This window comes from Hermetia illucens, chromosome 5 (genome assembly GCF_905115235.1).
Source record: "Hermetia illucens chromosome 5, iHerIll2.2.curated.20191125, whole genome shotgun sequence".
Taxonomy (NCBI): domain Eukaryota; kingdom Metazoa; phylum Arthropoda; class Insecta; order Diptera; family Stratiomyidae; genus Hermetia; species Hermetia illucens.
The window spans coordinates 87,451,889-87,462,359 of record NC_051853.1 but is presented as its reverse complement, the minus strand read 5'-3'; the positions used below and the strand labels follow the sequence as shown (position 1 = coordinate 87,462,359).

The following is a 10,471-nucleotide window of genomic DNA, read 5'->3' as shown; positions in this document are numbered from 1 at the left end:
TAATCAAAAAGGAGAAAGAAATTTCATTGCTCCTGAATTCTTCGTAAATGCATTCGCAATTGGTTCCATAATAAGTTGTCTTCAAAAAACATGAGAAGTCGATATCCCGCAAGAACTTAACGAAAAGAACTCTCGTAAGCCACCACACATCAAGAACCATCTTAAATACTTCGGAAAATTTTAAGTGTTTCCATGATTTAATATTTTAATGTACATTGATTTTTGCCGGAGAATACTTATCTTTGCTGGACAATCGCTCGACAAATACCGAAGAAATTGGGACATGGACCCACGTCTTCAAGAGCCTGATTATGATCGTCATTATGGCGACCTCGCAGAAATTAAAAACCGATGGGAATGCTGTAAGTATTGGAATAAAATTTATTGAATGATTAACGATATTGCACTTGTACATAGTTTTAAGTGGATGGATGTGATTTATCAACAAAATTGAACTGGTTTTTAGGTGGTAAATATATTTCCGTCCCATGGGAAAAGGAATTCAATGTTAAAGTAATTACAATCCTTTCAGTGCAAGCATGTAATGAGGATGAATTATTTTAAAATTTAGCCACACATTTAGGTTTAGCTTTTCAGATTCAATGTTTATCTAGTAGTTGAGCCCTAAGGTCTTCCACTCTTTCAGAGACCCCAGGAGAATCGGCTGGAGGAAGTTTCGCCAAGTTGTCAAAAATAGAATCTCCGGTGCACGAACCAATAATATTGGCACAAGAGAACAACTGAAAGCAAAGGTCAAGGCTCTGGAAAAGGCGTACCCTGCAAATATAGCACAGAGGGAAGCTGGCAGCCATGCAAGGACTGCCTGGAAAGTTTAAAGTCGTTCATGAAGACTACCAAGGAAGCACTTCTCGCTGGACTATTGTTAAAGCATTGAAAGCATCTACAAATTTGCGACACTCAATGAAATTCCGACTTCAGTAACAAGTTAGAAAAGCAGAACGTAGGGAACACTCCAACATTCATGACCAGAACCAGGCAAGAGGTACTAGACATAACTCTAGGGAACACTCTAATAAGCGGCTTGATCAAGAATTGGAGAGTGTCGGATGAGCCTTCTATGTCGGATCACAGAATAATCAGATTCGACTTTAATGGTAATTCAGAAGTTGATAGAATAATAAAAAATCCCAGGGAAACAGCTTGAAGGAGTTCTGTAAAGGGATAGAACGAACCACAGAAGCATCCAGGCAATATGAAACTATAACCAAAGACAGGGCAATATCTTCTGTCCAGACAGGGCAATGTCTACCAAAAATGAGGAGGACAGGATACATCTGTTTCTCAAAACTTATTTTGCTTGACGCCTCAACAACGAACAAAAGGGGAAAAAAGAAGACCTGGAAACTAGAAAAAGAGGTATGCTCAGAAGCTAGAGTATGGGCAGGCGGAACCTTTAAACCACTGAAATTATCCGCAGTAGATTACATTTCCCCAGCACTACTCCAAAGACGCCTTGAAATAATCTTAGGATCGCTCCAAAGAGTGATAAGGAGCAGCATAGCTATATATCAAGCGTATGGAGACGGCTAATAGTAGCCTTTATTCCGAAAGCGAGTAATAAGGATCCTTTTCACCATTCTGCATGGGCATAGGAATTAACAAACAGAAGTGCCGACAGGTGCAAATTCTATTATCATGAACACTACCCAAGATTGTTCACAAGGTGGGATATTATCACCATTAATATGAAGCATGGTAGTTAATGAACTGAACAATGACCTAACAAACACTGGAATCAATGCAGGATTACGCTAATGATATTGTTTTATTCTGTAGGGGCTAATATTCGGATACGATATGTGATATAATACAAACCAAACTGCGAACCACTAGTAACTGGTTGCCTTCCTGCACCAATTAAGCCATCAATTAACCCAAACCAATATAGTACAATTCACTAAGAAACGCAAGCTTAATCACCTGAGAGCCATAGATTGCATTGCATGGAGGTGACACGAGTTACACAGGTCAAATATTTGAGAATCAGACTAGATCAAAAATTTCTCTGGAAGACGCATGTTGAAAACATATATATGTCGGAAAGCACAAGAGCTCTGATGACTTGCAGATTCATGGTAGGAAAAAATAGGGTTGCACCCCGAAAATGCTGCACTGGATATACACTGCAATAGTAAGGCCAATGATTGCCTATGGGACGATAATCTGGGCAGGAGAACGGAACTCAACCCAACAGCCAGACAAACTCCAAAGACGGGCTTGCGTGTGTATCAGGGGGTCAATGACAACTTGCCCAACGGCATCCCTAGAGGTTATTCAGAAATTAACTCCTTTCCATTTGCACATGCAGATGCAAGCAAGGAGGGCGATCTTCAGAATGTCCGGCGAGGAGCCTGCCTGCCTAAATCGAAGGAAAATTGATATTCTTTCTAGGCGGGATCCCGAATTACTGATAATAATAATAATAATCGTTAGCGCAACAATCCATATTGGGTCAGGACGTTGAAGTGCGTTAGAGCACTTCATTCAAGACCGTAACGGTACACTACAGGATAGCCTGTAGGAGGCAATGTGGTCAGCATTCCACTCGCCCAAGATTATGACCCTGATTTGACTCAGGTACTAATTCACAGCTGAGTCGACTGGAATCCGACATCGATTTGAACCGCGACCTTCTGCTACGACACCCCAGCGCTCTAACCACTTGAGCCATCTGGACACGAATTACTGATACCAAGGGATAACATGACAACAGATTTCACTTTGGTCCCCTACAGCGGAGGGAGCAAGTGTTGGGATCTTTGGTCCAAAGTACGTTTTCCTTGGGCCAAACACGCTGACGCCCGCTCCCTCTACTATGAAGGATCCGTCAGTGTACCAGGCAATCAGTTACTGATTTAAACTGTAAGTCACAGTCACGCTTGCACAATTTACCCTTTTACTGTAAAGTATTTCAAACTTGGAAAAGATATGAATTGTTTTCATATTATCACTTGGTGTCAGTAATTCGGGGTACGCTAAAAAAGAATATCAATTTTCCTTCGATTTAGGCAGCTCACTGATACTGCCGCCCATTCTAAAAATTCCCATTCTTACCTGCACGTGCATGTGCAGACGGAGTGGAGTTAATCCCAAAAAGACCTCTAGGGATGCCATTGGGCATGTCCTCATTGCCTCACTGATACACAAGCAAGCCAGTCCCTCTGGCTGTTATTCTGAGTTCAGTTCTTCCTGCCCAGATTACTGCCCCATAGGTAATTATAGCGTATATCGAAAATAGTATCTTCGGGGTGCAATGCCATTTTTTCCTCCCATGCATCTGTAAGTCATCGGAGCCCTTATCACTTTCCGACAAGTGTTTCCAACATGCGTCTTCCAGAGTAATTTTTGATCTAGGGTCTTCGATAGTTATTTCCTATTCCTCCGGAATTTTTGCTCCGGATACGTTTTTGGTAGTGTGGCCAGCCGAGTGCCCTTGCGCACGTTAAGGTAGCTAATGGCGGTCCTTCTGATTTCTGCCTTTACTCGTACCCGGAATCTCCTCTTGGATTCCGATTTAGGTGTTTTGGAAATCTGTGCTAATCTCCGCTGCTCGTCGCATTCTTCGCTCCGATAATGATGATTTGGTTCAAACCCTCTTTTGATCTGAAGCCTTCCTTCAGATAGCGCAGGTACCATCTAAAACCTGAGCCACTGAGGCCTGTCTTCCTCCAAGCGTCTGATATTTTGATCTCAATCGTGCTTTCGCTTGTCCCTGCTTAAAAATCAGTGGCCGCTATTGATTGCAGTCCTCGCAGTACACCAATGTTGACGGGGACTCAACCGCTTAACTCCCCAGCTTCCCCCCCCCCCCCTTTTGCGTGTAATTACTTGGTTCTCAGTGCTTCGGAGATGTGCCGCCTGGGCAATCTATCCTGCAGTCCACTATTTGGCCCTTCATATTACATAACGTTATCTTATGGTTTAATGTGTCGGGTGCTGACGTACAAGCAACTAGTATGAATTCCTCGCGGAATTCTTAGGTGCTTGTCTGCTTCGGTCATATCTTCCTCGTGGAGGTCAACGATGCTATGTCAGACATGCGGCTCGTGATGACCTTTGAATTCGGCACTTTTCAAGACCGAATTGCTTTCAAATATCACGGCTGAACGCGTCTACTATTCGCAGCAAACTCCTAACATGGTCATCAGTACCAGAATACAACTTAAGGCCATCTGAGTACATCGCGAGTGCAAGCTCACACTTAGGACGTAGGCCGCCTTTAATTGCAAAACCATGCCCTCTAGCAGCATTCGATTGCCTTGAAGGGGGTTTCAGTGCTTTACAAAACCAATGAGTCCCCTCGAAAAATAGGCTCTAATGTGTTGGTACCCTTAGATGATTGCAATGGCAACACTTGGTATACTACGCTTCTATGACTGCCAAACTAAGGAGATTTCTTCGGCTTCTAGTTGCTTGTCCTACAACTACCAAGTCGATAATGAGTTGCTCTTTGCAACTCCATGATCCAACTCGGCAACTCTTCTGCTCCTCGGGCGGAATGTTGTTGGTCTCGAGGTGCTCACTGACACTTCCAATAATAGCGGACGTTATAAAATTGCAGAGGGCACCGTGTCCCTTTTAGGGTCGAGATAGGTAATTTTCGCAATGAAGAAAGGTGGAAATTTCTCACGCCGATTAATAACCTGCTTTATGCAATGTGCTAATCAGCCATGTGTACTGATGGACTTTTTATACTACAAATTCTGCACTCCAGCCAAACGAGAACCCCAACAGTTCTTCGAGCTGTTTAGGGCTCGCTGAAATTTCCTGGTGGGTCCCTTCAACGGTAGTCCACTCAACATACTCGGCATGCTTTGCTTCTGTTGCCGAAAACTGTAATTGTTTGGCTGCTCTGTTGTTATCTGAACAAAATTTTCTTATTCCTCATGTACGGACGGACGGAAAGTTTCTGCTTTAGTATGTCCAGAAATTCACCTGACCGGAGACTTCAGCCGGATGGTGAAAAAGAGTGCAGTGCAGCGTGACGATATTGATGCGGCCTCTGTCCGCATCGACTCTTGATGACCAGTGTCACTGCGATTAAAAGAGCGGCGCTAATTTGTGAGCCACTGTACAGTCATGTAAGCGTATTGCCGAAAGCGCTCAACAAGTCTCTGGTGCAACAAGGGGCGGTAAGATGCTGTACCTGTCTCCGCCCTGCAATAAGGGAAAAGTAGGAACGGATGATAAAGAGGTTCATATCCTCAGTCCATTTCATCCGCTGCCTACACGAACCTACTGAAGTGGACGTCACAAATTGTGACAAAATAGTCCCAGCAGGCAGAGCCATATGACCCGTCAGACTGAGAACCTTGGTTTTGTTGGCGTTTATGTATCCTCAGTCCGAATTCAATCCAAATACAGAGCTATTCGGCAAAGGTCCATGATTGCGCGCGTTCCAAAGTAATCCATAGGATCTTGATGTGGTCAATGCAGGAGAATCCAAAGCCAGAAGGTGCGCGACGGTGATCTCCTCCAATTGTTACACTCAAAACGTGTGCCTTTCTTTAGACTCTTAACGATCATCTCTTTCTACCACCTGGGAAAGCTCTGGGATTTCCGGGATATCCATACTAATGAAAATAGAAGATTTGTAGAAACTGCAAGCTGAATAAATGTGTCAATTTGAAGCCTTACTCCATTTGACTGTATTGATAGTCGAGATGATTTCTCTTCTGTTTAAAGGAGCAGTCCATATCCGCATGTTACGGTGACTATTCATTTCATTTCCGGGTATATATATATGGCTGCATATGCCCTTGGTTGAGTATAGCGCCTTAATCACACGTAAATTGAACTTCCTGGGATTTCGAACGCTGTCGGAGTTCGGGCGCGCCATGTTCTCCATTGCTCGTAGTGGTCAAGAGAACCATCAATCCCTTCCGATCATCGATCCCCTTTCACAATTCCGCAATTATCCAGATCGTGTGACGTGCCTTCAGGGCGTGGCGAACAAACTATGTAACACCCGAAAAAACAAATTTGTTGATGACTCTCCAATGCTCATCGACGTTCTCACTTTTATTCAGAGCGTCTATCTCCAATCACCAATCACCCAATGTCGTCATATAAACTGTCATTGTTAAATTTGGGTGGTCGCGGACATATTGTAAATGATCATCATAGTGATCCCTTTCGAGGCCGATATTAACACCGGACGGATAATGATCGCTCAAATGAAACCCAACTAACTAATGACGAGGCGGCGAAAACTGCAAAAATTCACAAACATTATCGTTACCATGTCGAGACTGTTTCCCCGTCACAAGGTATTATCAGAGCCAACCCTGGCATTCAGATGACTCATAACGATCACAATGTTACATTTAGGAAGCTTCTCCTGAACTGCGTGTCATTGCTCATAGAAAACATCCCTTCCCACTATATCTAAAATCTCTGTTGATGCATAGCACGATACAATGGTGAGTCTCCTTAACCTGGACCGGAATCCTGCAGTCAGAATTCTGTCACAAACCAGCTCCCAGGTCAAAAGAGCGCGTCTTGGGATAACCGTCAGTAGTAATCCGACTGCAGATTCGCGTCTACTACCGCTTTACATAAGCGAATATTTGTATCTATTCTATTCCAAGCGATGACAACCATATCAAGTTATGAAAGGTCCAGTATCAGGCCATGTACAGTTGAGGGACAACGATCAACAATATTTTGTCTTGTATGTATTTGAGTCATTTTTCGACTACGCTTTGATAAATGATATGCCGTTTACTTTCCTCTGCCAGGAGAATTCGTCACTCTACATAGACAGACTCTCTGATGGCAGCTGTGTAATATGCTGATCCAACCTCCTTTCATTGTTCCAGACATGGATGCTTAGAAATCGCCGCTATCAAACCCCACAACAAACTCACATATTAATCAAAAATTTGAAACGGATCATCAAAACAAATGGAATTCTGTTATCTCGAAAGTAATGAAAGTGATATTTGAGGAATCAAACAATAACGTGCTCCCAAAATGCACGCACAGCTTCTAGGAATGATAACCTGAAGCTTTTCTCACGAAAAACCGTTTTTTATCAATTTCACATATTCAAATAGCAAAGAAGAATAACGTTGACACCATATTGATTGATACTTCAGAATACTAAGCCAACAGAAAAATATTCAATCAGCCATCTACTTCCAAGTTCATCACTTCAGCAATGAAAGCCTTCAATCCTTTTGAAACTTGCTGTTGTACTGAAGAATTTTTCGACAAGAGGAACTTAAAAGCCTTCACGGTGGTAACATCGAAGCCTACGAGACTCCCTAGAATACGTAAAACAAGCTGCTCCTGTTGGCTTTTTGTAAGATCGTTTCGAATTATATCACCAACTGGTCGGGATTTACCTGCAAAAAATTGGAAGACATGGGTTTAACTTGCGTCGAAGTTTGAATAACAAAAGGTACCTTGAGCCATATACGCAGCGATAATAGCTCCAGAAATTCCGCCCATAGCCATCCCAAGCGGACCGAGACATAATTCACCCAAAAAACTCATTCCCCCACAAACCAATGCTCCTTTGGCAGCCCGTTTGACGCGAGCAAGTAATTGCTCTTGGTCTGCAAGAGTCGCAATTGCTTCAACAAACTCACTATAACTAGACATTCCGAAATTAACTAGTGTAATGCTGATGTATTCTCGATTCGAACCGGGACCTTTCAATTGATTACAAAATTCAATGGATTTTAGTTTATCAAAAAAATACTGAAAAATTAAACAAGTTTCAAAATTCCAATTCCAAATAAAACGTTAGATTAATTTCGATAAAAGTTGCCTTAATAAAAAAGAAAAATAAGTCAGAAGGCCATGCCAGATATAGAAGGTTTTGTGGTATTCTTTTGTAAGGGATTTTGAACCCACTACTATTTTATAGGCACATAGGAACTCAGCTGTGTACTATTCTTCAAAAGAGTACTATGTTGAAGAAAACCCTGTATAGTGGATTTGCTTTGCTCCCTTCCAAATACTAACAACACCCAACAGCGCTTAACTTTTATGATCGGACGAGAATTGGTTTTCTCTCCAGCTTCCAATATCCACGATTTAACAGATGAACTTTTAAAGCCTAAAAAGCTAAGAGCCTCATCGAATTGAGCGAGGCTTCAAAGAGCTTCCATAACGCTTAGAAGAGGGAAATGGACGCCGCAATAACCGCAGCTAAATAAAGTCCTGGAGATGGAAAAAGTCGGAACGACTATTTCAACGATGGACATAAGCTATCAACGAAACTGACGTTGTATAGCGGGCAATGCAGAAATTTCATAGAACGCGAGCTTGGCCAGAGATCTATCACGAACTCCATCGAGCGGAGAAGCGTCATTCATCATCAACGACACTTTATCTCAAACAGGGTTTGCCACGTCTTCTTTTTCTAAAATAGATATTACCCTTATAGACTTTCCGGACTAGATCATCTTCATCCACACGGATTAAGTGTCCCGCCCACCGCAATCGGATTTTATATCCTACCACTTTTAGTAAGCTAAAATAGACTCTATTGGCGGACAACAACCGTGCGCGACTTTATCGACTTGGGAGAACCAACAGATCTGTGGGTTCGAGAAATGCGAGGAGCAACTGCACCACACGCAAAATTTTTACCAACAAGTCAGCAGAGTGAAGGCACATACGCCTAGATGCTCACCCTGTCAAGACAAAGAGGGAGATCTGATTTCCAACCGTATGGACATATCTGGGAGTTGAGGGTCCCACCAACTGAAGACGTCGGACAAATGCGTAGCAATTATAGCAATCTTACATTGCAGAGACTATCTAAAAGATAATCTTCACTATGCTAGTAGGCCGGATGGGAACATCGTGGACCCAAGCCTTCATTCCTGGAAAATCAGGAATAAATCATATTTCCTCCCTGCAGCAAATTATGAAAAATTGTTGAATTATGGTCTTTTTTTGTTCAGTCCCTTCAAAAGCGGAGTCAGCTCATTTCAACCGATTACGATATTTTGCCTTGTTAAATCGGCCCCAGGAATGTGAAAGAATTAAGAACAACTATTGCACCAATGTTCCCGGGGCGAAATCTGAAGTATTGGCCGATCAAATCGATATACAAGCGTTGAAAAACCCGGTCGAAGATGAACACTTTTCCCATTAGAGGCTGGAGCGTATGGTTGAGAGCCTTTGGCGTCTTGCACTTTTCACAATTACGGATGTAGTCCTGTAGACCTGTGAAACCATTTTAAGCAAATAGAACCGCAACCGCAGTCTACCCAAGGTTTTACCAACCACCGCCCCCCAATCCGTCTGCACCATCATCATCCCCCATCTGGTTCATCAGCCATTTGTGCGAACCTTGTCGAAATGGGTACAAATCGTCCCACTACCAATGATGTGTCCCAACTATCGAATCTCATTCATGAGAAATTTGCTCTTCAGAAACTTCGCTTAGGAGCAGTAAATGCTAGTTGGATGCCTCTGTGATTAATAGCAAGTCATCTAAATATACGAAGATTTGATGTCGCAAGTGAACAGAGGCGACTTTGTCCATCAGTCGCTGCATCGTTTAAGGTGCATTACAGAACCCAAACGGCATAGTCACGAACTGATCGCCCTGTAACTATGAAGGCGGTCTTACCCTTGGACGCCTCATCCAATGGAATTTGTCAGAAGGCATCCTTCAGATCTAGACTTGCAATAACTTTAGTCTTCGGAAGACGGCTAAAAATCCCCTCGATGGAAGGTACAAGATAAGCATCCGGTGACACTATTCACCGTGCGTGCATCAAGGCAAAGCCACCCTTTATCAGGTTTCACCACACGGGTGACTGGTGAAGACCAGGTGCTTTTCGATCCCCCAACGACTCCCAAATCCAACATCCGGTCAATTTCTTCATAGAGGAGGTTCCCGATGGCGAGAGAAACTGAGAAGTGTCTCTGCTTAGTGGGTTTATTATTCCCGACATCCCCTCTGACAAGTCCTCTGACTGGAAAGACGGAAAACTGCCTTTGACAGCATCGAATCATGCCCGCTGGTGTGTCCTCAACTGCTGTTGGTTTGCGTTCTCGACATTGTCTATTGAACAAACTGAAGATGCAAATAACTCTGCGAGTTCGAAATAAAATCGGCACAAAGGTATAAATTTTGGGCTAACGACGGGATAAGATTCTGTCCGACAGCGGAACGTGATGTCAGCCGACACTTGCCCTACCGTCGAGAGGCTAGTCCCGTCGGTTGTCCTGAGATCTATGCGTAATCTCTCCCACTTGTATCGACCATCGTTAATAATTTTCCGGGCGAATTCCGAAACCAAACAACTTACGGTGGCTCCGGTATCAATCAATTCGGAAGCACATTCACCAAAGAGTGTAACATCCGCATATGGGAGGATTGCTGAGCCGACTTCTGAGAAGGGCAGCGTAATAAAGGGTGGCGCATTATTCGCCGCCAATACTGACGTAAGCGAAGGGTAGAGCGCTTAGGTTGTTTCGT

The 10,471-nt window shown here is 43.3% G+C and overlaps 1 protein-coding gene across 1 annotated transcript; it reads right to left on the bottom strand.

Annotated features, from left to right (window-relative positions):
• Window positions 1-6,999: 6,999 nt before the first annotated feature.
• On the bottom strand, window positions 7,000-7,629 carry LOC119658156 (protein C19orf12 homolog). The gene is made up of 2 exons (XM_038065423.1): window positions 7,431-7,629; window positions 7,000-7,370 (listed from the first exon to the last, which is right to left on the bottom strand). Exons 1-2 carry the CDS (start codon window positions 7,627-7,629, stop codon window positions 7,150-7,152), a joined length of 420 nt encoding a protein of 139 aa, XP_037921351.1. The 3' UTR covers window positions 7,000-7,149.
• Window positions 7,630-10,471: the final 2,842 nt, after the last annotated feature.